Below are 27,722 nucleotides of genomic sequence, written 5' to 3'. Positions count from 1 at the left end.
AGGTCTCTAAGTGTCCCAGAATTCTCACTGGATGGCCGTCCAGACCTGTTTGGCTCTGCCTACCCCACACTGGGATTACAATCATGTGCCACAGCTGGCTTTGTTATGCGGCCTCTGTGGACTGAATGGATGTCCTCATATTTGTAAGGCAAACACTTTACATAACTGTGCCTCACTTATGTTCTTTAAAAGTAGTCGATTTCCTTCCAAACCTGTTTTATTTATTTTGTATGTTTGTGTTTTATTTATTTTATGTGATGCGTGTTTCTCTGCATCTATGTCTATGTACTGTGTGCATGCTTTGTGTTCATAGAGATGTCAGAAGAGGGCATCAGATCTCCTGGAACTAAGTTACAGATGGTTGTGAGCCACTGTGCGGGTTCTGTGAACTGAACGCAGGTCCTCTGCAAGAGCAACAAATGCTTTAACTGTTCACCCCTGTCCCCTGCCCCCTGCCCCAGCCACAAATCTTCATTTTCTTATTTGAGCAATATTAACAACATTTTTACATTGTTCACAGTAGTAAATGTTAAAAACTTAACCCTCGAAGCAAATAGCTGGCAATACTTTTATTTTGAAAATAAAATTTGACTGCTGCTGGCGTTGCTGTCTTTTGTGGTCCCGTTGGACAGGTTGCAATAGTAAATAGCAGACACCAAATTCTGCAATAGTAGAACTCAGTTAAACAAAACTCATTTACAAAATGCAGCAGTTCAGAGGAACCCAAGATAGTAGTGGTCATGCTATATGTAGATGTTGGCAAACAAAAGGGCATGGCAACTCTGCCAGTGGGGCTAATGGCAATGCCCACCTCCTGACACTCAGGAGGCTGAAGTAGGAGCTCCAGCCAGTCTCAATTACGCCACAAGGACAGACACCTTGCTTTAAAAATAACAAGAAAGTGACCAATCTCACACAGGAGCTGGAGATGATCCACATTCCATCCTTAGTTATAAGGAATCCTTATTGAAGACCAGGTGAAAAGCGAACAGACCTGGACAGGTGATGTGGTGATAGGTGTGGTCGGGCTTGCCAAGTCATACCCTTGCCTGCAGATCCAGGGGCAGCTCGCTCACCTCAGACTCAGGTGCAGGCTCCCTTGGGATCACATCTGATCAACTGAATGAATGGCCTTGTCCACGTTTCCCCATTTCCCAGCCGTGAATAGGCTGTGCTTGCCCAGGTTTCTCAGTTGTCACATATCCCTCGACTGTGTCTGGCCCGCAGTCAGCTGTGTGCCCACAGCAAAGACAAATTTCATTAAGCGGTTCATGTAAGTATGGAGCCCTGTCTGAAGTCACTGGCTCCAAGCGGATGAGCAAATGCACTACAATTTTGAAGAAAACATTTTACCCGTGGGAAAGTATATATGTGTAAAATAGCATCATTTATTGATATTGGTATTTCTGGCTTATTTACGGTATACTTGATTTTAAGGAGTAAAGACCGTTGAGAATGAAAACCCGGAGGGCAGGGAGTGATGTGGTTCCAGGACAGCCCTGTGCAGTTGGGTCTTGTGCGCATGTCAGTAACCTCTCTCTCCCGCTGTAGTTGGGTCTTGTGCGCATGTCAGTAACCTCTCTCTCCCGCTCGCCTCTGTCTTTGCAGAAGTGGAATGTTAGTCAGACCAAGATCCGTATCATCTCCACCATCATCTTCATCCTGTTTGGCTGTGTCCTCTTTGTGGCTCTCCCTGCGGTCATATTCAAGCACATAGAAGGCTGGAGCGCCCTGGACGCTATCTATTTTGTGGTTATCACTCTGACGACCATTGGATTTGGCGACTACGTGGCAGGTAAGGCTTTTTTGGGCTGTGGCTGCTCTCCTAACCCAGGTCTATTACTTAAGGCTCATTCTGGTTTATAATGGAACACAGGCTCTATGAGATGACTGAGCTGCTAGGCCAAAGACTCCAAGCTTGGTGGCTTTAAACAGAGGGACTTCCTGGATCCTCTGAGACTCTGGGTAGAATTCTTTGCCACTTGTTAGTGATCGGGGGAAGTTGCCAGTGATCCCAGTTCTCAACAGAGTGATTCCCACCTCAGTCCTTCCAGTATATGGCAGCCCCCTTGTTTGTGTCCCTAGGTTCATTCTGTCTTCTTCCTCTGAGGACAGAGTCATCTGAGTTAAGGACCCAGCCTGCTCCCCCATGATCTCAACCCTCTTCCTCTGAGGACTCAGTGATTGAGTTAAGGACCCACACTGCTCCCCTGTGAGCTCCTCTTTGCTAAGGACAGCTCTAGGGACTGCATTTTAAAATATTTTCCCATTCTGTGGTATGTGGGGGTTGGGGCCTCAACATGTCTTTGGGGAGGACATGATCCAGCCCCTAACTGGCAGCAATGAATAGCGACTCCTTGACACTGATGGGAAACAGAAAGATTAAGCTAGACTCATTTATGTTTTATTTTGTGAAATGAATATCAATGGCTGGTTGTATAGAATTTTGCATTTCTAGGTTAATTCTGCCAACGAAATATATATCTCTTATTTTTTGGTATAAGAAAGTTCAACTCCCCTTCATCCTTTTAACTTTCTTTTTGTTTTAAGTTTGTAAAACTTTGCCAGTCTCAGAGAGTGATTCTTGGTCACTGAAGATTTTCTTTTTCTTGTGACACTGGAAGTTTTAATTATCAGTACAGGGCAGTAGCTTTGAGCCCAGCTAAAGTGGGTCACATGGTATCTACATGGTTCCCATGATCTGATTTGTTCTCTCTGTGTCTGGTGACTGCTGACTGTCCCCTTGTGGTTTATCTGTCTTTCTTCGTTATCAACACAGATCTCACTCTCCTCATTGGTATTGTTCCAACTCCAGTCTCTATGTGTATGTGTTCATGCGTGTGCACACATGTGTATAGGGTGCATGTCTGTGTGTACATGTGCAGGCCAGATCTTTCTCAATTGCTCTCCACTATATTACTTGAAACATAAACCACTCATTGAACCTGGAGTCCATGGATTCAGCTGTGGGTCCTGGGTCCTCCTGTGTCAGATGCTTTGCCATATCTGAGATTACAGGGTCCAGCTGCAAAGCTTAGATATCTTTTCTAACTCATATCTGCATGTTCTTCACTTAACTATCTTCCAACGCCGATCTTAAATATTGGTAGTAAAGATAAATGTGCAGATGACCCTTCCGGGATCATTTTAATGAGCTCGGGCAATTTCAAACCATCAATTAATGAACTCCGATCTGAAGTAACAGATGATACAATAGGGATACTATGTTGCCATGAAACTAACAACACTGTTATTAACTTCTCAAAGTAAGTCCATCAGACTGGTTGAGACTCTTAAAAACTTCTTACATGTTTTGTATTTATCACCCTGTGTGTGTGTGTGTGTGTGTGTGTGTGTGTGTGTGTGTGTGTGTGGTGTAAACATACTGTATGGAGGACAGAGAACAGCTTGTGGGAGTTGGCTCTCTATAGACTCTGGAATGAATACAGGTCTCCAGGCTTGTATGACAGTTGCCTCTACCCACTGAGCTGTCTTCCTGGCCTGACCTCAACACCTTATTTAAATATGTCCAGAAAAGAGGCTTCATTGCTCTGTTCAGAAATAATATCAGAAGGGGCTGGAGTTAGTGTTTGTGTAAGCATTAAGAATAAAGATGGCAAATACCGGTGGGGAACATGCGGTGTCCTGGAAGACGTGTGTCCTCCAGAGTAGGGCTCTCACTTTGCTTACAAGCACCACAGACAGTTCTCTGTACCAGGTTAGTGGGGGAGGGGGGTGCTGGGAGGGAGGTTGCAGAGGCCTAATGGGTACCATTTATCTTGATAATTACCAAAATGAGGTGAGGAGGGAGGTCCAAACATTTGTACGTCCATGTAAACAGGAAGATGTCTGTCTTAAAATTTTCCATTTTTCCTAGTTACCCTTGAGGATGTATGTAGTTAGTTTAATCAGAACCAAGGAGTGTGGTTCTATGGGGGAAAGTGAGGTAGCATGGTAAATATATATAAAATGTATATATATATATATATATATATATATATATATATATACTTGTGATTTGTTTTGCTAGTTTTATCTAGTTATGTAAACATGATTCCAAAGTCTTATGAAATTTCTTGGTTGTACAGAAATCAGGTGATGTCTTACATTTTAGGCCAACAGCCGGACATGGCATGGATATTTTAAACAACCCACAGACTGTGCCAATCTGGCTTGTGACATTCATGGTCTGAGGCACTTTAAAAATACAAAACTTATAAATGAATAAAATGTGGTTGGAGTCTTAAAATAATAGTTTCTGTGGCTACCACCTACATTGTCCTGGAGTGGGTAAAACGCCAAATAATTTATTTTCTGCTTTTTGGAAAACGTGTTTAAAAAACAAACAAACAAACTTATTTTAAATCCACCCAAAGAAGTTAACCTGGAGAGATCCTGCCAGTCTGCCTGTGGTTGTTGTCACCTGCCAAGGGAAGGGTATTCGATGGCACCATCCCCTGGGGCCTGGTGGGGAACCTCTGAGTCAATGCCCATGTCATAGAAGGATAGGCTGACAAGAATTATGCTCTGGAGTTAGAGAGATGGCTCAGCGCTGGCATCCTTGCTGCTCTTGGAGAGAGTCTGAGCTAAGTTCCCAGGACTCATACAGTGGTTCCTAAGGGGCCTTTAACTCCCGCTTCAGGGTCTGACACCCTCTTCTGGCCTCCATGGGTACTGCACACTGCTGCACATAAGCTCACACAGACATATAAAGTAGATATTTTTAAAGGAATGATACTCTGTGCAGTCAATACGGGGGGACATAGGTTTTCTTGTCAGTAGTATTTTGTTTCATTGAACACCCCCACCCCTCATCAAAGGCATTACTTTCATCTTATTTTTATTTTGTAAAGGATTTTTTCTTTAAAAATAGAAATCTACCTTGCTACTTACTAGAACACAAGCTTGCTGTGATTAAAAAGACACATAGGAGCTAGAGAGGTGGCTCAGTGGTTAAGCACCTGCCTGACAGCTCACAACTGTAACTCCAGTCCCATAGAATCCATCGCCCTCTTCTGGCCTTTATGGGCACTGCATGCACCTGATGCATAGACAAACAGGCAAACACTCATACACATGAAATAATAAAATAAATCTTAAAATAAATAAATAAATTCTGAGAGGGAGAATAGAGAAACAGTGAAGTTTAATGATTTTTCTGTCTCCTCGGTCTTTATTTGCTTTTGTGAGGCCACAGAGTTGTGTTTGTGAGGGCTGCTAGCTTTATGGGTCACATCCTTATACCTGGGGGCCATTCTGGACAAGGAAAGGCAGGAAACATGCCCTTGTAAGAATCTTCAGAAAACAGAAACTGGACTTGTCTTTCAAGCTTCCTGTGAGGGGATTGATGTCACGTATCGCTGAAGAGAGTGCACACAGTCAGCCATTCCTCCTGGGGACCTTATGACTACAGCAAGCTGCTAAGCTAGGGCAGAGCTCCTCCTGGGACAGACTGGCTATTTGCTTTGTGGAACATCCCCTCTGGCTACCAGATGTTCCTATCGATCAATTGATCCATATCACAGGAGCCATCCCTCCCCACTGTAAGCCTTTTAAGATGTTCTCTACAAATCTTACTTTTATATTTCTGTTTCTGCCTGTGTCGGGGGCGTGATGTGGTGGCTGGGTCGTCACACTGGTGATTGACATCCGATCCTTCCAGCTGATCCTTTCTTTCCTCTCACCCAAGCTCTCCATCCTGAGGCTGAAAAGAAGCAAGGAGAGCTGAGTTTGGGCTTTGTGTTACCCTGATAACACAAGCACATGGCTTAGAGCCATGTGTGCAGTGACTTTTCCTGAAGTTGGAAGGGGAAAGGAAACGGGGGAGCCAGCGTGGTTTACATGGTTTTGAAAGTATCGCTTGTAGTCACAGTGGTCGGGGTAAGAGTGGTCAGGGTGAGTTCACGGTCCTGTCTGAGAATTACTGTGGCTTTCCTCATTCCTGTCTATGACTTTTCATTTCTGCAAATGCCTAGAATGTCCAGCCATGCCCGCCTTTACAGTGAGGACGACACCAGCCTCGCTTTCTTAAGATCCCTTAGGTGATGAGGCTTGAAGACTAGAGAAAAGCCTAGCTACCAAGTTTAACACAACTTAAAATGCATTTTCAAGGCAGATGGCTTTTTAGATACCCATAACCAGACACGGGGGAAAGGGGAGGCATGTTACCCCCAAAACATACTTCTCAGTAAAATCCTTTACAACACTCCTTTCCCCAAGTCAGCCTAGGTTGTTTCCGAAAGGCACGCATGAGGGAAAGCCTGTGCAAGTGAGACTTCAACAAAGTGGGGAGTCTCACATTCCCTACACTTTTAAGAAAACCTCACAATCTTAGTCCCCAGACTTAAGCATTGTAAGGAACCATTATGGCTGACACCACAAAGTCACATGCGGCCAATTAGTTATGTGTGGTACTGCTCGTGCAGAGAGAGAGTGGGTATTGGGTTCCAAGCACCCACGTAGCACCTCCAGAGAACTCAGTGCCTTCTCCTGGCCTTCTTGGAGATTATATTCTGATGCACAAACTCACATTCAGACAGACACACACACACACACACACACACACACGCATACACATCCTTAATTAAAAAATAAAGAAGAATAGTTCATATATATATATATATATATATATATATATACATGTATATATATGTATGTGTGTGTATGTATGTGTATATATATATATATGTATGTATGTATCAGATGTTTAAGTTGTTTTTTATGAATTTTTCGTCACTGAAAGAGTGTACTCTTAGATCCTGGGAGCTTACTTATCCTACAGGAGGCAGAGTGTCTCCCTGCCTGGTCTAACGTCATGTGTGGGGCGTTACTTCCTCTTCCTCACAGAGCACAGCTCTGCCTCCCCAGTTAAGGCCCTTCTTTCCTGGCATGTTACCTGGATGACTTTTTAAATTAAGTTTTCCAAGTTCTATTGTCATTTGTCATTGCATTTTCGACTTGGGGAAAGACATAAATCTATGTCCCCTACAAAGTTTCCTAGAATTATATAAGTCATCTTCAGAAGTGATGCTTTTCATAGCCAAGTGATTTCCTTTCTGTATAATCCCAAATATGACTCATGCAGTGAGCACTCTCTTAATCTAAGGGAATGCCATTGTGAAAACATCTCGGGCTCTGTTTAAAGCCATGACGATGTTTGTTGTTCAGAATAATTGTTGCTAGAAATCCTCTAGGATACAGTGCCTGATACAGCCTAAGATTTGCACAATTATCCCTCAGGCCAGTTCCAAATTTGCTGCCTTTAAGCTGATTGCTGAGGAAGGTGTCACTGGAGAGGCAACAGGTACCAAAAAAAGTACTTGATGAAGGTAGAGGATGCTTGAAAGCCGGTGACCCTTCACAAGATCAGCTCAGAAAATGAAAACAAGAACCTGTCTGTTAATCAGAAAGGGGAAGTTTGTGTGACTGCTTGGAAGACGTATTATATACTCTGTGTGTGTGTGTGCGTGTGTGTGTGTGTGATGTATTCAAGGACAACTTTAGGGACTCAGTTCTCTCCTCCCACCGTTTGAGGCAGTGCACTCTTGCTTCTCCTCTCTGCATTGCCAAGACCAGCTGGCCTATAAGCTTCGCAGAGAATTCCTTGTCTTCCTTTTGCATCTGGCTGAAGGAGGGCTCGACTGCAGAAGCAGCTGGCTTGTCCCATGGATTCCAGAGATCTGAACTCAGGTCATCAGGCTTTACAGATAGTGACCTAACACATGGAGCCCCCTTACTGGCTCTCTGTCTTATAATCAGCACTCATTCAGAAATTCATATTCATTTACTCTGATGATTAGTGAACACACCGTTTGTTTATGAGATACTATGTTCAGCACTCAATAGTGACAAAGGCTGTGGTTCCTGCTCCTCCAAAAGGAATGTATGAAATTAGGGGGCAGCCACTCAATAGGGATCAAGATCTGTGGAACAGGGGAAATCTGCTCATTGTGCTTTAGCCAGTGATGAGAAAACTGTGCACTTGATTAATCAGCAGAATTGGAGTGGGGGGGGGGGTGGTCTGTGGGCAAGCCAAGAGATTAGCTCACAGGGGTCAGCAGGCTTCCAGAAGCATTGTAGAAATACAGGAGGAGGGAGCAAAGGAGGGAGCCCTGGTGAGTGATCCTTATGACGGAGCTGGTGCTTAATGGAGACTCCAAACTGCTCTCCATGGAGATATAAAAACAATTCCCAGTGGAAATGATTATTTAACTCCTGCACACTGCGCTCGCACACCGCACGCTGCACACCACACACCTCACACCACACACCGCTGCACACTTCTACCCTTGTAGAGATGACTGAGGGAGGGACTTGTAGATTTCCCTTCCTTTGCACCCACGAGGTTCCTGTTCTTCCAACAGTAGGTTTTACACGAAGAACAGAAGTGGAAATGGGCTGGTTTCTAAATCTGAGTGCTGATCTCTAACTTCCAAAAATATAACTTCAAATGCTAGGCAGATCTAATTGTCTCCATTTTAAAATAATTTCAAGTTTTAAGTTTTATTATATGTGTATGGGTGTTTTGCCTGTATGTGTATCTCTATACTATGTGTGTGAGTGCTGTCCTCAGAAGCCAGAAGAGGGCATTGGATTCCCTGGAACTGGAGCCACAGATGGTTGTGAGATTGTATGTGGGTGCTGGGAATTGAACTCGGGACCTCTGGAAGAGCAGCTGCTGAGCCATCTATCTCTATAGCCCTCTTCTTTACCTTTACATTTTCCTGTATCAGTGACATAATAGGTTTTATATATATATATATATATATATATATATATATATATATATGTGTGTGTGTGTGTATATACACATATAAATCNTTTTATATATATATATATATATATATATATATATATATATGTGTGTGTGTGTGTATATACACATATAAATCCTATAATACATATACAGATATATATGTATATATAATAGGTTATGTATATATAATACATAATAGGTCATATATAATACATAGTAGGTGATATAATAGGTTATATATAATATATACAATAGGTGATATAGTCAGTTATATATATAATTTAATTATATACTAGGTTATATAATCAGTTATATAACAGATTATATAATAGGTTATATGTGATACAATATATGTAATAGGTGATATAATAGGATATATATATATACATATATTGTATATATCAGTGTTTTAATAGGTGAGTTATTGCTGAAGACGAAAGTCACTAGATTGACCAAGCCACTATAAGAATGTTTCTGTTCTCTAGGAAATTTGCTGTCACAAGAGAAAAGTATGCAAAACAGAAATATCATAATCATAATAAAAATAAATCATCAGTAGTAAAATTATAGTCAAAGCCCCATATTAAGAGCATTATTTGATATCCAAACTAAAATACTTAGAGAGAAATCAACCTGTTTCTGTGACTTAGATGAGTCTCCAACCCCCAACAACGCATGCACGCTGTGTCTCCAGAGGCTCAGCGGCGTAGGATGCCTTCTGCTTACTGCATGCTTTCATGGGAAAATGTAGGACCCCAGTCTCTTATTTCTCAGCTTCTTGGCCCATAACACACTCTTGTCATGATTGCTCCTCAGTGTTCTTCACCAGAGAGTCAAATCAATGAGGTCACCGGACCCCAAATTGGAACTTCCAGAGTCATGGGCTGAGTGAACTGGTTTTGGTTGTTTCACGCTCGCTCTGTGTATCTTGTTATAGCAATGTGAAGCTGAAACTCGGGTTTCTTTAGAGTGTCGCTGTGTTTCTGTTCTGTAACACACATACATATATGGCTTTAGAAGATGGGAGGATGGTCCTGGAATTGATGATCTGAATCAAGAATGACTATGCTTTCAAACCAGGGGATGTGAGGTTTTTATCATTAATATTTTGTGATTCAGAAGAAAATCCACAGGTCAAGAGAATTAAGGGAAAGGTGTGTTATGTTCTCACATTCTTATTTTTTTTAAATTACTTTAGTGTGATGAAATCATACACACACACACACACACACACACACACACACGCAGCTCTATAGTGGGAGTTATGCAAAACACTTGCCTGATCCCAATGTCATGGTCTGTGGAACAGAATTATCACCACCTTCTGGAAACTACTTGAGTCAGGAGGTAAATAAAGAGGGCCTTGTCTTCAGATCCACAGGGCTACCTTGAGCCAAAGGGGATGCTTGTCAGGCCTGGCTGGATGACTCTCACCTTAACTAAGCACCTTTCATACCATGGGGGTGGAGCAGTTTTGTTGACCCTGTCCTCTGAGTATTGTCCCCTCCTAATCTTACATTTCTCCTTTAATGGCACTAAGAAGTGATGTCTTTATGGGTCATCAGGTCACAAAGGATTCACTGTCTTGAGTGGGATTGATGTTGTAAATGCTCCCAGTCTCCCTCTTACCTTCCTGCTTGCTACGAGTGTCATAGCTCACTGTCCTGCAAGTAGAACAGCCACCACCCTTGTCAGAATGGCTCCCACTACTTGTGAGAGAGCCCCAAAGATCTGGCTTGTTGAACGTTGATGTTCCATCTTAGAAGGAGTAGATGCTCCATCGTAGAAGGAGTAGATGGAAGGGCCATTCAATTCAGGCTGCTCCCTTCAGTACCTCCTGGCCAGTTGTATGTCATTCTTCCCTGATTATACCCGTACTCATCACTCAGGAAGTGCTGGAGTATGCAGACTAGGGAAGGAACTCCATCCATGCAGCTAATTGTCTTCATCCATGCTGGGGTGAGAGGTTGGTTTTGGGTATCATGGCTACTTTAGGATCTCTGTGCTTTCGTATGTAACCCTTCACTCATGATGTATAAGTAGGACCAGTAAGTGCATTGGCTCCCCAGGTTGGACCTTGGTTTGTGCTGGCATCCTGTATGGAGAGTACCCTCTCAAAACCAGGCTGCAGGACAGCTGGATGGTGTAAGGTGCAGGGTAGTGACAGTTAAGAGCTGAGCGTATGGGTGAAGGACAACTCCATCCCGTGGCAGGAGGAGCCACACTTCAGAGCAACACAAGACTGGGTTTGCAGGTGAGCTCTGTGGCTCCTGTCCATTTGTGACGTGCTACGGTTCATTTTTCATACCCTTACATCTCTATTTAAAGTCACTAGGATTTCAGACAAGCCACATGGACCTAGCTGTCTCTCTTGAATTCTGGGCAGATTGAACTGGGTGGCACTTGAATCATCAACTTTATTTCTGAAAAAGCAGATAGAGATAAAGCTAAATTATACCCAAGGCCTCATTGATGCCCAAATATAGGAGTCTCAGCTCCTTCAGCTCTACCTACAGAGCTTTAGGGTAGATGGCTTTCCTGGAACCACCTGTAGTCCTTTAGGGTGGGGTGGTGCTAGTCATGGGGGTCAATCTGTGAGGCTAAGTTCTCACTCACCTCCCCCAGGAGGATTTTTGAATATTCTATGAGTTGAAATGAGCATATTGACTGAGCAATGTAGGGCATCCAGAGTCAGAAAGTCCCTTCCACGCCCCAATAAGCCATTCTTCATCTTCTTCCTGCCATGACTCTCAGGGAGCAGGCAGGAAGGTTCTCTCAGTGATTGATATAGGGGAGGTTCCCAGCCACTTAGGGAACCCGCTTTGAGGAGAGAATCATTTCCTAGCATTGTGAACAGCTTGAACCTCTCAGAGTTATATTTTTAGTAGTTTAATCTGCTAGATTGGATTAAGCTCTGGCAGAGTGTGAGTCTTGCAAATGTCAAGGAGAAGGAGGAGGGGGGAGGAGGAAGAGGAAGAGAAGAAGGAAAGAGGAAAAGGAAGCCATCACACATCCCAATACAGACTCAGAATGCTTAGACTATTTGGAAAAGTTGAGGAGGTTCCTGAAGCTGTCTGCTTCCACCCTCTTTGGTATTTTTATTGCTATCTGTATGTTCTCATATAATGTTCTCATATAAAAGTTCCTAAAATGGAAAGAGCTTATGTGCACAGGAGGGGAAGGGGGTGCATAAAAGGGGAAGGAGGGTGTAGACTACAGCATCCTGCAGTCCACAACATGAACAATGAAAGGAAGAAAAGAAACCGGTAGACGTGGCAACAGACGAGGTGCGGGCTTTCTGTCTAAGACAGAGAGGTCACTCTGCACTCCTTGATCCTTTATGGTTTTTAGATGGCCTCTCTCTGGTCCTCTAGGCCACTCTGATGTTCCCAGTCCTTCTAGCTCAGCGACCCACGTGCTAGATTCTGGCGCAAGCTGCCACTCCCGGCTACTTCACTTAATTAATGAGGGACAGCTGGACACAGTTCTAAACAATAGGGAGAAAATTAACACTCCCAACAGTCAAGGATTTTTTTTTTAAAAGCATTTCCTGTGGTCCAGAACACTTGCTATTCTTGAAGAGAACTGAGTTTGGATGCTAGCACCTACATCAGCTCACAGGTGCTGTTAGCCTCATCTCTAGGGTATTGGATATCCCCTTCTGACCTCAGCAGGCACCTGCACACATGTACACATGTATAAACACACACACACACACACACAATTAAAAATAAGAAAAGATTAGAATCGTTTTCGCATTTTAAAATCTCCCCCTTTCAATCAAGCTATCTTAATATTACAGATACACTAACAGAGGGAAGATTTTTGCATCCTGTGAGCTGATTAATGAACGAATTGACTTATAAGCCTTAGGTTTGGGAAAGTGAATAGGGTGAATAGTTGTCTGACAGTGACATCTTTTTTGGTGTTTTTCTTCTTAGATCATCCAGCTGCCAGTATTTCATTTTAAGGGTGGTAATTAAGACTGTGGAAAAAAACTTTTTTCCATGGCTAGAATCACTAAAACTTCTGGGTTAAACGTTTTACCCAAATATGGGCCTTTTGGTGATTAGGCTGACCTACCCCCTTCCAACTGTAGCATCCTGCCTGTAAGAAATGTGTAAAATGTCATCTTTATCACGTGGGCTGTTCTACAATCAGTGACTCTGGGAGCTTATGTGTTAGGTGCGCCCTAAACATTTGGATGAAGGTGGGCTTTTTTTTTGTTTTGTTTTGTTTTTGTTTTTGTTTTTCCTGGTTCTTCTTCTTCTTTCTGGTGTGAAAACAGAACGTACTAGGAAGGAAGGCATTTGATTTCAGTGAAATGGAAACACTGGACAAATGGAATTTGCCCGTGGGCCTCCCTTAGAAGGCATCTCACTGTGCACTCCAGGCTGTCCTCAGACTATGCGTCCACTCACAATGCTTACCTGCTAGAGCCCCCCTCTAGCTTCTTCCTTGAACATTCAGAAGTCTTTGTGTGGCCTCCAGAGTCTGATTTGCTTAGGGGAACGCTCCATTAGTATTTTATATTTGAATGTAGTGTGCACTTGTTTCTCCTAGCCATGGGTTGGATTTGAGCACAGCCCCAGGGTCTATTCAGTGAGCCCTATGATGCCTGCCCTCTGCTTTGCCCCACAATGCATTAGGCCTGCATGTCAGAAATCTTAGGGGTGAAGTCACATAGGGGTCTTTAACCATCCTTAGCCTGCCAAGTCCCAACTTAAAGCATCTGTGCTGGTTTTAGTCAATGTCCTTTCACCATCTCCCAAGTAAGGGACTGAGGCCATCAGAAACAATCCTGTCATCATTGTCCCCGGCTCCATTCTTCCATGCCTTTTCTCTCATGCCTGCCCTCATTCAACATAGCAATTTCTTAGCCGCTCCCAAATCAGAGCATCTCCAGGGGCCTCTCGTCTCCCTTCCCCCTCAGCTACTATGATCCTTTTGATCATGCAGTCAACCATGAACATAGGTCATCTCCCCTTTAACTATAACCATGTTCCTGCCGTTAGGATCCAGTCTTTATGATTCTATATAGCCTCTTCTTCCTAGGCTCCTCACTTGGCCCTGACCACACTCCTATAGGCATCCACATGCTGTCTGATCCTCTAAAGAAAGTGTGTCTTTTCACAGTGTCTTGATACATATCATCTAAAAGTTCTCTTTGCCTTCTTGCCTTCTCCCTTCCTCTGTGTTCTTCCACAGCACCTGCCCTGCTATTCCACACTCTCAGCTGTAGCAACTCTCTACTTGAGGCTTTCTTCCTGTTCAAGTTGCACGTGTGTGCATGTGTGCATGGGCCCATGCATGTATGGGTGTGTGCACACTCCAGGCTAGCTGGCCCAGGAGCATCTGAGTGTTCTGGTCTCCATGGCCCATCTCTGGGTAGGGGCCCTGTAGTGCCATAGGTGAGCTGCATATCTGGCTTTTCTATCAGTTCTGATCTGACAAGCATTCTATACACCAAGGCATCTCTCCAGTCTGAATGTGAGGATTTCTTAGGTCAAAGTTGGGTTCCTTAAGATATGGCCTTGACTACTTATTTGGGTTAATAGGTTAGAGTTTCAGTGTTTGCCACTTTATAACTACCTCTGTTACTGTGTGTGCTGAATGGGGGGGGGGGCATGTGAAAATACACTCAGCAGACTCCCACAGTACAATGACGTCAGTACATAGATTTCATTAACAACAACAAAGAGCTCCATTACTTATTCTTTCTGGGGATGTGGGGCTTAAGCTTATGACATCATGGAACTTCCTCAGAGAAGATGGTGGTGGCATTGCAGGTATAGACCATCCTTTCTCTGCTAACCCACAGTCGTTCTGCCTCAAGCTTGGTATCAGATCATCCTACTTTTGACCTGAAAATAATAGTCATACCCAGAGTCACCCACTTCCTGCCCAGAGTCACCCACTTCCTGCCCAGAGTCACCACTTCCTGCCCAGAGTCACCCACTTCCTGTTCAGTTTGGTAGACCCACGGGGTGGCACAGGTGGATCAGCATGGGCTGATGGACACAGTCCTCTGCAAGTGGAAGTGTGGTCTCTGATTCATATGTTGTTCAAGGAGATGGAGCGGTTGAGTCCCAAGAGACAAAAAGGTCATAAATGACAAAAGAAACAGGAAACCCAGATAACCGTCGTGATCTGGAAAGGTAAGGATGTATCCTCACCTATTGGACTTGTCCTTGGAAACCTGAGAATTCTGTAAGAGAAATTGAGAAATTCGGTGTGAAGGAAGAGCCTGGGTCTGTGGAGAGGCTGAGAGATTTCTGCCCTTGAGTCATAGCTCACCAGCAAGTGTGTTGTGGATCTCAGTTATTGACTCTTGGGACTACATACAATCAATACCTTTCCTCTTGCAGGTGGATCAGACATTGAATATCTGGACTTCTACAAGCCTGTGGTGTGGTTCTGGATCCTCGTTGGGCTGGCCTACTTTGCAGCTGTTCTGAGCATGATTGGGGACTGGCTACGGGTGATCTCTAAGAAGACGAAGGAAGAGGTGAGGGTGAGGGTGTACAGAACAGCATCCAGTAAAGGGTTGGTTTGATGTTCTTTTAAAAAGTATTTAGAAGTTTAAACTCTTAATATTAATGCTAGTATACAATGAAGTAAGAAAAGTGCAGGAGTTGTAAGTTGCAGGTTTTTTGTTGAATGGCACAAAGTGAGGTCTATTCTATAACAGAAAGAAAAGAAAACACTTGAGGCCAGAATATACCTCCATGGTAGAACACTTGCCCAGCATATGTAAAGACCTAAGTTCAATGCACAGCAGTGGGGGGAAATGTATCGGTGTATCATAGAACAAATAATGAATGTTTTTAAGTGTTTGTAAACAGATTTTTTTAGAATTATTTTTGAATAAATTTCGAGATGGAATTGTTGATAAATTAAACTCAGATCCAACCTTATGAGGAATTGCCTAAATGTTACACGATTTAAGTTCTTATTAGCAGTGAATGAGAAGGGTGCTGAGACAGAGCGAATCAGACACTGGAGTGATGACTGGTTTATATTAGTGATTTATTGTATTTTGTCTGTATAATGCACATGTTCATACCCGAACCTACACATATGCACTGGAAGGCTGTGTGCTGTGGCTCTTTGCTACAGAACTTCCAAGTGTTCAGAATTTTACATATTTCATATAAAAAAACCCATGGTAATGATTTTGAGAATTTTGATACATGAAATTTTGGGAATTTTAAAATGGAAGTGTTGATACAGAAATTTTATTCCTTGAATACTCAGTTTTGATGTTGTATTTATATCTCCAGAAATACTATTGGTTGGAGAGTGACGGTGTGTGTGTGTGTGTGTGTGTGTGTGTGTGTGTGTGTGTGTGACTTGTCAACTTTGCTAGTTGTTTAGGGGAATCACAGGTCTGTCTGGTTTGCTCCATGGCACTTGTAATCCTGTCTGTTTCATTACCTGCTATTCAGAGGTCAGAACGCACCAGTGTTGAATCATTGCTTGCTATAAACATACCTTCTTTAAACACCTCTTCAAAAAGAAAGAGAATAAGATAAGAAATAGTGAATTTGATTTCTTCTTACAAATTTAGTCTTATTGTTTTTGAAGCATGTTAAGTCATACATGCATACATACATACATACATACATACATTTTGTTGTTGTTGTTGATTTTATTTTTAAAGATTTATTTATTTATTTATTTATTTATTTATTTATTTAATGTATATGAATACAGTGTATCTGTCTTCAGACATACCAGAAGAGGTCATTGGGTCCCATTACAGAGATCTGTGAGCCACCATGTGGTTGCTGGGAGTTGAACTCAGTACCTCTGGAAGAGCAGTCAGTGCTCTTACCCGCTGAGCCATCTCTCCAGCCCCAAGCCATATACTTTTTATTGATACCTAGGGTGCTTATGGGAACAAGCAAGAGTGTGAGTTACCCCATGCTACGTCCATGGTTACCATACTGGCCAGTTAGGGTTCATGTATTTAGTGTAGGTATGTTTGTCTCTGTCTCAGTTATATCACAAGCCAAAGTCTTTTTATTATGAGAAAATCAGCAAGACAGGGTGGTCAATACATTAAATTGGGTCAGAGTTCTCTTTTCAGTGGGACCTGAACGGATGCACCTAATTGTTGGGTGTGTAGTGTGTGAGGTAGGGACTGGGGAGGAGGGAGATGTTTATTCGAACTTCATGCATACTTTTCTGAATCTTGAAATTCTCAGGGATAAGAAGCCATAGTAATGAAACATTTTGTATAACAGCTAAAAAGAAAATAACTCAGCTGTGCATCTAAAAGTACTTTCAACTGTATCAAAGTGCTGGCACATGTGTACGTTCACGCGCATTCATTTCCTGAAGCTTGAACTTTGACAGTCAGGAAAATATTATTGTGTGACAAACATATGTTGCTGTTACTTAAATACATGTATACATTAATACTACCATGATCACAGACATAGGTTTACATGCCACTGGGGTATAATGTAGGAAGAGGGGATTTTATATCTTTATATAATCAGTGAAATTGCTGTAGGGTATGTGTTTAAGTTTGAAGACTTTATCCTGGAGTTTTGCAGTGGTACAAGCTGACGGACACCATGTCGTTTCTCCAGGGTCGTGGCACCTCAACTATAGTTGTGTTGGGGGATATTAGTACAAAGTGCAGTAAGACCTCTATTTCCTCACTGCTCTGAAAGCCACTAACTCTAAGAAGATGGAGGCAGGTGGTCAGTGGTGAGACCCCTCTCCCTGGCTTGCTTGTCTTCTTTTCCCTGTATCCTTACCTGGCCTTTTCTCAGTGTTCACTCATTGTAAGAACACCAATGTTAGTGGACTTGGACATCAGTCCTTTCTCCTTTTTACCCTCTTAATCACTTTTGGAAAGCCCTCTCTCCAGATCCAGTAGCCTTGAGGGGTTGTCTTCTGCATAGGAATTTATGGAGGATAGAGTAGAGGCTGTGACTCTGTCTTTTCAAATAAATGTACGTGTTTACTAAATGAGTTATGTGTGGACAGTTAGGTCATGTGCCCATTATGAAGGATTTCCATGGCTCTCGCTGAAAGTCTGAGTATGTTTTCATGCTAATTCACCATGGGAAAGGTTAAAGGGAGGAGGCAAGTTCCCCCTACCCCTTGCCACAGATCTTTGGACCTCTACCCGATGTTCTGAGTGGCACGTGCTTTCTGGAGACAGCATCTGTAGAGAGTCACTTGAGGACGGTTGTGGCCAGAGACTGTGTAAGCCATGGCAGATCCAGTTAAACCCATGGAAAATGAATTTCAGCCCGAGCAAATGCGCATTTTCTGATTCCTAATGTAATTCGGGGAAATGCAGAAAAGGGTCACAAATTTAGCAGAGGAAGTGGGGGGAGGGGAAGAAGGCACTGGGAAACTACCTTGGGCACCAGGAGCTGTGTATTTAATAAATTAAGTGATGCTGAGGCGAGAAATAATAGATAATTTAAACTTTGAAATATCTCCAGGTGGGTATGACCACAGCAAAGCAGCAGTGTGGACTCAGACACCCAAGGGATAATACTGAGACTCACACATCACTCAGCTAGAATGAGCAGATTGTGTTCAACAAATCCCAGCAATATATTGATATTTCAAAATATGGCTGAGCCATATTGGTAAACTATGAACATATATAGATAACTATATGTGAAGGTTTATGTCATTTAAAACGTTAAACCATATGCTGTTTGCACCAGAGAGTTGTTTTCATGGAATTAAGATGTTTGGAAGTAAAGAAAACTGTCATTTTGCCACAGCATGCATCACAGCATGAGTGTGTTGGGATAAGGACCCATCTGAAGCGCTTAAGGAGGAAGCGGCGGGTCGGAAGAATTATGACAGTGATCCAGAAGCAACACACATAACTCTAGTTGCTCTGCCTTTCTCAAGGAAGGCACTAACAAGCTCAAACACATTTATTTCTTGGAGACACTTGGATGTCTGAAAAGTGCTTTCTTTCTTTTCTCATTTTTTAAAGTTCCAATAGGAAGCAGATAGTGTTTAATGTTAAACATTAATAGGACTAATTATCTGCCATATTAACCCACGTACCCTCTTCTTTGAGATGTACATACTTCCATTTAGGAAATGAAAACTATTTCTACTACAGGGCATAATATAATATTACTGATACCCAAGGCAGGTATATTAACAATAAAAATGCCCACAACACTCAGAAAATAAAATCTGTCCTTGCTTAGGGACCAAATAGAGAAGAGTGAGTCATGATCTAGGCATTGCTTAATTACTTGCTGTTTACATCTGAGTGTGAAAGCTGTGAATAAGGATTTCAGGAGGAGAGTCAAGAGAAGAAAGCATAGGAGCTGGGGCTGCTCAGTGGATAAGCTTGGTGAACAAGCATGAGGACCAGAGTTCGAATCCCCAGACCCACATAAATGTGGCGCAGACATGGCGACCCTCTGTGATCCCACCACTGTGAAGGCAGAGAACAGGGATCCTCAGAGTGAGCAGGCTGGCTAGCTAGACCAGCTGGAGTCAGCAGAAACTCAGCCTCATTAAACACAGTGCATGATGATACATCTGGTGCCAACTTCTGGCCTCCATACTCACGTGCACACATGTGCACCTGCAAATGTGTCTCTACAGACGTGTGAACATGCATATACACACACGCATGCACATACTACATACATACTCAACAAAAGTCAATTCATAAAAAATAAAAAGCAAATACTACTAACATGAGACCCTGGCTAACCCCGAAGGCAGCCGTGCATGCTTAATGCCTAAGTGGCTTTATTTTCTTTGACTACACAGTGAATTATTGTGATTCTTTAAAAATTTGTGTGACTTCTGAAGATCATGTGGGATTTGAACCCCACAGAGCTGAGAGTTAGAAGTAGGAGGATACATACCTTGGAGTCTCCATTTTCTTATAAAATTGGGGCGATAGTACTTCCTTAATGGCTTACGAAGCATGCTGTAAGTAGATTGGGCTGTAGCCGGATGCTGCCTTAAGGGTTTGTTCCATTTCCTCCGTGGTTCTGAAGATTATTGGGATCAAATTTTTATGGTGTGGAGAGTTGGCTCAAGATTACTTGCTGCTCCTGCAGAAGGTCTGGGTTTGGCTTCTAGCACCCACATCAGACAACTCACGATAGCTTAGAACTCTAGGTCCAGGGGATCCAACAGCCTTGTCTGGCCTCCACTAGAAGCCTACAACACACACACATACACACACACTTACACATGCATCCACACATGCATGCACACATACAACACAGGCACACATGTACACACACACATGCACACATGTATCCACACATGCAATAAAAGCCAAATCTTGAAAATTTTCATAAAGTTCTATGGCTGCCATCTATGTAGCACCACACACAGTTCTGTGCACAGCTCCAATCCCGTCTTTTTGTGTTCTTAGGACCTGTGCTTAACACGCCAACAGTTTATGTGGCTGAAATCATATGCAATCACAAAGTATAAACAAGAAAACACTGGTCTCATATATACTGGCAGAACTCCATCACAAAATCAAAGTCTAGAATATCTTCACGGGGGAAAGGAGATAACATTTCAAGTATGTTAGACACTATGTGAATATAATACTAGCTTTTACATTGTAGTCTTTAACTGTAGCCTGTAAGTTATTTTCTGCATTATTTTCTTGGATTAAATCCACAGTGTTTTCTGGGTCGTGCTGTCTCAACAGAGGTAGAATCCATATGAACTCTTCCCTTTGCTGAAGCAAATGACAGTGTCTTAATTTTCATCTTAAATAAAAATATTGCAGATTAGTCTTTTCCTGTCTTTCTTTGAGATGTTAGGTCAGACACTGTTGATAAGTGTCTTTCCCCCAGCTGCTTCCCGCATCTCAGACTGCTGCCTGCCAATAGAAATCCAGAATGATTCATCCTCTTGGTTCCTACGAAGCACAACAGGCTGTTGATGGCTTCTGCCTTCAGACAGTTTATAAGCAATCTCATTTGCTTAGAGATTATGTTATAGGGATTTGGGACACCAGGATGCCATGATGTCGTCTATCCTGCGTAACTGTTTAGAAACCATAATCTCCAAGGCTTCACACTCAGAAGGGTGCCACTATTAACTTACCTTTCAAGATGATGTCTGAACTCTCTCATCAAATCCCAAAGTAGTGTGCTTTCTTGTTTTCAGAGCTGACACCAAGCGCATTTCACACACACACACACACACACACACACACTCATATACATACACACATAACCGTGTGTGTGTGTGTGTGTGTGTGTGTGTGTGTGTGTGTGTGTGAAATGCTCATATACATACACACATAGCCTTGTGTGTGTGTGTGGCTGTGTGTAAGATATCTGATATCCTCCTTAATCCCTCTCCACCTTACTTGGGGGACAGTGTCTCTCAGTAATTCTGGAGCTCACTTATCTGGGCAGGCTAGCTGGCCAACAAGTCCCACAAGTCCCACAAGTCTCTGTTTCTAGCTCTCCGGTACGTGTTTTGGTCAGGCACCACCACTCTTGGCTTTTTATGTGAGCGCTGGAATCCAACACAGGACATTATGCTTGTGCAGCAAACACTTCTCTCACTGATCCTTCATCCCAAATGCCTCAAGGGGAGGATTCTTTTTTCCAAATGAGTGTGTATGGTTGTTTGAGGCCAAGAGTAGAAGTCACTCTGTAGTTTAGCTGAAGTTATATGCTTATCTTTTCTTAACCAAAGTGTGATGGTCTGTCCAGTGCCTTCCTAACTATAGTGAGAAAGTTTAGCTCCTCCTAGGTCACATTTGATTTGATTTGTTTTGATTTGAGCCAATTAATGATTGTGTGTGCAGGCATGTGTGCACACCAGGAGCATGCACACGCAATCTTATAGCTCAGAGAAAAGAGACACCTCTTCTTTCTTTAGTAAAAGTGGCAGACATTGGTACCATTGTCAGTGAGGTGTTTTTAAGTGCCTTCTCCTCCCAGAGACACTTGAGGGTCACATCTGCTTCCCTTGTGGCTAGTGAGTCATAGAAGTAGATCTGGCTAGCTACTATAAGCAGAACTGATGGGAGCAAATTGGATGAGTTAATTGGTCCTGTAGCCTCCTGAGCTCTCACTTATCCTTGGTACAGTCACCCCAGGGGGAAAGAGGCTGTGTCAACCGGGTCCCCAGTCCCCATGTGACCACTGGGAACAGAGTCTCTGCTGGGTGTCAGAAAGAGCCAGAAATGAACCTTTGCGGCTGATTTGGGATGATTCGTGACCAGTCTAGAAGACTTCTAGTTGTCATTGCTCTAGCTCAAGAAAAGAGCTAGAATAGCAACCACAATTTGCAATATTGCCATACTCATATCTGTGTTTTGTCTTGGCTTCCAACCCTCTGGCAAGTTTGGGTACAGTTCTTTTTTTTTTAATATTTTTTTATTACATATTTTCCTTAGTTACATTTCCAATGCTATCACAAAAGTCCCCCATACCCTCCCCCCTATTCCCCTACCCACCCATTCCCATTCTTTTGGCCCTGGCATTCCCCTATATTGGGGCATATAAAGTTTGCAAGTCCAATGGGCCTCTCTTTCCAGTGATGGTTGACTAGGCCATCTTTTGATACATATGCAGCTAGAGTCAAGAACTCTGGGGTACTGGTTAGTTCATATTGTTGTTCCACCTATAGNGTTGCAGACCCCTTTAGCTCCTTGGGTACTTTCTCTAGCTCCTCCATTGGGNGCCCTGTGATCCATCCAATAGCTGACTGTGAGCATCCACTTCTGTGTTTGCTAGGCCCCNGCATAGTCTCACAAGAGACAGCTATATCNGGGTCCTTTCAGCAAACTCTTGCTAGTGTATGCAATGGTGTCANCGTTTGTAGGCTAATTATGGGGTGGATCCCTGGATATGACAGTCTCTAGATGGTCCATCCTTTCGTCTCAGCTCCAAACTTTTTCTCTGTAACCCTTAAGGTTCACTACTGAGAGTGACTGAGGTAGGAGGGTTGCCCAGAGTGAATTTGGGTTTAGGGGCAGTTAAGGCTACATAGTGAATTCCAGGACAGCCTGGGCTGCTGAGTGAGACCTTGTCAAAAAAGAAAAAAAAAAAAAAGACACAACCCAAACAAAACAAAAGCCCACAGATGGTTTTATTAAAATAGAAGCATCAAGATAAAAATTGAATTAAAGTAGAGCGAATCGCTCAGGCCGTTAAGTTGGATTATGAGCACAGAATAGGGCTCTGTTCCTGCCGCCTCGCATCTGTGGCTCTGGCTTCTCGTTCTGGACAGGTTCCTGGGATCTTGAATCTACTCTACTCGTAAATGTCCTCTGTGCACTGAAGACCTCACTTCTCGATACCTTTGGGAATCTGAGATCATCAGATGGTTCCTAAGGGCTCATGTTGTGCTTAGCATTTGACCAGGTCAAGAGAGGACCTGATAGAACATTGCCCTTGAAGAGAGCATTACAGGGGGAAGAGATCTGTACGATCTGCTGATGAACACCCCGGAGTAGACCCTGCATTAGGAATAAAAGAGGAGACTGATGCCGACAAGCTCACAGACACAGGGGACAGAATGATAAGGGATACTCCTCTGCGTTGAAAAGTCTCCTCTCTCCCTCCTATGAAATACCACATATGATTACATCAGCTTTAAACATGAAGAACATTCTCTACAAGATTGTTTGTTTTAAATGTATTCTTTCACAAGTTCATTACAACTCCCTCTTCTTCCCGAAAAGTCCCCTCCTAGGTTCATGTCTCCTTCGCGTGTGGCTTTCGATATTTAACTGTGCTGTTTGCTTTAGTATGCATGGAATTTCATTTTCTTGAGCAAGGCAACCTGTCTCCCGCTACACCACTGAGGAATAGATAGATGCCTCTTCTCTTAGCAGCTATCAACTGCTTATGGCTCCTCATGGATGGGTGGGGAGAGGAGCTTATGGGGCCCTCTCTGCTTTTGATGGAATGTTGATAGGCCCAGTCTTACATACACCACATGGACACCCACTGCTGCTATGAGGTCATGGGTAGAAGATCCGGATCATGAGCAGAAGACATCATTTCATGGCATCTCTCCCCTACCATTCCTGTCCCTACTCAAAGGCATCTTTCCTCTGCCCAGTGGCCTCTCTTTAGCTTCCTGGACTCTGCAGGTACCTCCAGACAAACACAGAAATCTAAAAATTCTAGGCTAAGAGTTACACATGCTGCAAGGACATGTGACGCTTATCTTTTGGAGCCTCAGTAACATCACTCCGTACTATCCGGGTCCACCCATTTGCCTGGAAATTCATAATTTCATTTTCCTTTATCCCTAAATAAAACTCCACTGTATGCATGTTCTTCAATTTTATTATCCATTCCATCAGTTGATGGATGTCTGGGCTGACTCCATTCCCCAGCTATTGTGAAGACAGTAGCAGGTACATATTGCTGTGGCAGTATTACCATATCCATAGGGCATTTGATCAAGAGTGGATTGTATGATAGTCCCGTTTTTAGCTTTTTAAAGAAATGTCTCCCCTGACTTCCAGAGGAGCTGTACCAACGTACATACCTACAGTCAGTGTGGAAGGACTCCTTCCCTGCCATGCTTGGCAGCCAGCATTTGATGCCATTTGTTTTCTGGATTACAGTTATTTTGACTGGGATGAGATTGGACCTCAAATGACCTTAGTGTCAGGGGCCCAGGATATAATGTCTCAGATATAATAATTATTTATAAACACTAGGCTGCGTTTACTTATTTTTTTTTCCTGCAGTTCATTTGTTTCTGACTAGACATGTCGCAAGGAGGCAGAAGAGGATTGGGTTCATATGTCTGTATCCTTTGCCTCTGACCTGTCTTGAGTGTGTTCTGGTTGTCACCACGTGTTACCTATGAATACCGTTGTAGTCTTGTGTCTACTGGAGGGCTCGGTTATGTCTATACCACAAAACAATCACATGCCTGTGGGGGGCCTCCTGGAGAAACTGTTAGTTTGATGGGGTGCTTGGTCTACAGGGATGTGGACTCCAATGCCCTCTTCTGTTCTCTCTCTCTGGGGGTTTTTGTTTTCTGTCATGCGAATTACACGTGCATCTTTCAGACGCATCCGACAGAAAAGATAACGGTTTAGTGAAGGAGGAACTTGGGAATAACTCAAGCATCCCAGAGCTCTATTTAAAGCCCCGAATATCTCAGACGCAGACACAGGTAAAATGCCCATCAAATCCACCCACTCTAAGCAGTGGTGTGTTGCAGGAGAGAATGACGCTGGGTTTATTCTCATCAATCTAGGATGAGTAGCAATGATGTCTGCACAGTCTTGGAGAGACAGTGCCCACAAAGTCCTGGAGAAAGAGGTGGATGTGATGTTGCCCCTCTTGCTTTCCTTAACTTTCCAGAGCGTTCCTTGCTCCCTAAGCACTCTCTGCAATACAGGCTTCTTAAAATAACCATAGTGAGGTATAACAGAGACTTCTTGCTACACGGCTCTGTGCAACATTGGGCACAAAAGCAGGTCAAGTTGTGTTGTCTGAGATGTAGCGTGACGGTGTGAACACCAAATGTCTGCTGAGCCTGGCAGTGTGGGCGGGGAGCTCCTGCTCCCTTTCTGCCTTGACAGAATCCTTCCTTTTCATACAGTGTGTGTGGGCGGCGGCGGCGGACAGCTCTGGTCTCCAAGGGCAAGCTACGGCCCTTGATTGTCGGCCCAGCTGCCTTGCAGATACTGGGAGACACAGCTTCAGAGCTCTCTGGCTTTTTTGTTTCTGCCTACAATCAAGGTCACTGTTCTCTGAGTGTTCAAGCCCACAGAGGAGCAGCCGGGACGTGGAATCATTGCTGTATACCTGGCTCAGGTGTGTGCAATCCCACTCAAGGATGGTGGGATGCTGGTCCTTCCTGCACGCCCCTCACCCATGGCCTCTTCTGTTATCCTCTGCCTTCTCTTCCCATGTCTCCAGCAAGGTAATGAGAATACAGCCCCACTCTTGTCAGACAGAGTGGTCCCGGCAGCAGGCAGTATTTCTGAGGACTCATCTCCCCGGTGCTATATTTGGCTGTGAACGGCAGCTGGGAGCGCTTGCACAGTGTACAGGAACACCCTGCCTTATTAGACCCTCTCTGCTGACTTCCCTCATTAAAACAGGGCTGGAGACACTGCTGGTTTTGGAAAGTGCATATCCACTTTTACTATTCATTTGTATTCCCGATTGTCTCGAAAAGCCTTCTACTTGTTCATAAAAAGACAAAAGTGTGAGGGACCGCCATCCCAATTCAAGATCGTGACAGGACATCTCTGGGCCAGTGCCTCAGGACATAACCACAACATACAATGATATTTATATTACATATCAACATATATGGCATAATATAATATAGATTATATATGTAAAATCACTATGTGTAATAATATAAAGTAAGTTGTACATAATTGCTTAATAATGCATATTTCATTAACATAGAATTATATTTAATACTATTTTGTATCTTATAGTACATAGGTTACATATTACTCTATATAATAAGCATAAGCTATATTAAATTTATATGCCCGATAGTAGTAAAAACAATGTACAAGGTACAAACACAAATCATCCATGTACAAAGACAATTCTAAACACTATAATCACAACTGTTTAATGACTAAAGTTCACTTTATGTCTATGTATTAATAGCCTGTGTACCTTATTAGTTTGTTTACAGTACTTAGGGTTTCCCCCCTGTATATAGCTGTGTACTGTATGTGTACAGTGCCTACAGAGGCCAAAAGAGGGCACCAGACCCCCTGGAATGACTGCCTCTGAGCCTCTCCATGGGTTCTGGGAATGGAACCTGGGTCCTCTGAAAGAGCAGTCAGTGCTTTGAGCCTGTGGGCCATCATCGTCAGTCCCTGGAAAGTTTACTTTTAAGAGAAATTTCCTGAAGCAATTTCTCCTTTGAAAAAGAAGTTGGAAAGACGCTTCTTCCTGGGTCTTACGGACATTTTCTTCAGCATGCCACTTTCCTCAGCGTGCCACTGTGCAGTTAGAACTCAGCAGATTTCTGCACCAGAGGGGCATTGCTTTGCAGATGACTGCATTAGCATCTGCAAGCAGCAGCAAGAGAGCGGCAGAGTGGGTGGAGTCCCCTCTTCCCTCACCCCTCACCCTGCACCCCTCACCCTGAACCCCATCCACCTCCCCCATACCCTATCCTGCGTTTCACACTCTTAGGTGTCCCAGCTGTGCCTCTGCAGTTGGCATCTGCACTATTCTGGTAACGTGCTTGATCAGAGACTAGTTTAGCCAGGAAAGCAGAAATTACTTTTCCTGTGACTTCTATAGAGAAAAACAAACAAAACAAAAACAAAACCAGCAATAATAAAAACAAACAAAACCCATATCTACTTTGCCTGGGGCAGTTTCCAACATGCTGATGAATGGTGAACACAGCCTCCACCTGACATGACGGCTTTCAGATGTAAAACAATCCCGAATACTGCCTACCTTGGTTCCAGACATTGGTAGATGTATGAGTTACTTCTTGTTGCTATAATAATCTCAGGAGCTGAGATGCAGTGCTTCGTTAGAATATCATACATGGAGGGGAAATTGTATAGGGTGTAAGGAGGATGAAGGGATGGCTGCACGAGCGAGCGTGTGACTAAGAAAGTAACAGGGTAGTCACAGTGTCAGGTAGCATGGTAAGGAGGCATGATAGGGTTGTGAGAGATTTAGCCCAGGATGTCAGCATCCAAGGGAGTGCTGACCCAAGCAAAGGTCACGATGCAGGGGATGCTGAGGGATCCTGGGGAGGCTGTGTACTCCTCCAGTCATTCCCACTGAGGGGAACACACTACCGATAAAGCAGTCACCATCACCTCAGCTTAGCAGCACTCCCATGAGACCCAGTGTCTTGCTCTCTTAACACCCAGTGATGTTCCAACGCTTGAGAAATACCACCTAACATCCACCTGGTCACTCATGACAAATCCTCCATTCTTCCTCACCCCCTTAGCTCCTATGTCACAGATTCTCCTGAAGCCATGACC

At 43.4% G+C, this 27,722-nt stretch overlaps 1 protein-coding gene across 7 annotated transcripts in view; it reads left to right on the top strand.

The window, feature by feature from the left end:
- The window catches only part of Kcnk2 (potassium two pore domain channel subfamily K member 2), a 181,983-nt gene that overhangs the window by 136,261 nt on the left and 18,000 nt on the right, over window positions 1-27,722 (top strand). For all 7 annotated transcript variants that reach the window (XR_003837942.1, XM_021160610.1, XM_021160593.2 and 4 more), the window contains 2 exons: window positions 1,609-1,795; window positions 15,124-15,263. Coding sequence is in view for 6 of the 7 variants with exons in the window: in XM_021160610.1 (XP_021016269.1) it covers window positions 1,609-1,795; window positions 15,124-15,263 (327 nt within the window). In the remaining variant the exon portion in view is untranslated. The remainder of the gene's footprint in view (window positions 1-1,608; window positions 1,796-15,123; window positions 15,264-27,722) is intronic.

The sequence above is a fragment of the Mus caroli genome, chromosome 1, assembly GCF_900094665.2.
Source record: "Mus caroli chromosome 1, CAROLI_EIJ_v1.1, whole genome shotgun sequence".
NCBI lineage: Eukaryota > Metazoa > Chordata > Mammalia > Rodentia > Muridae > Mus > Mus caroli.
The sequence above is the reverse complement of the archived record's forward strand: the minus strand, read 5'-3'. Positions and strand labels throughout refer to the sequence as shown.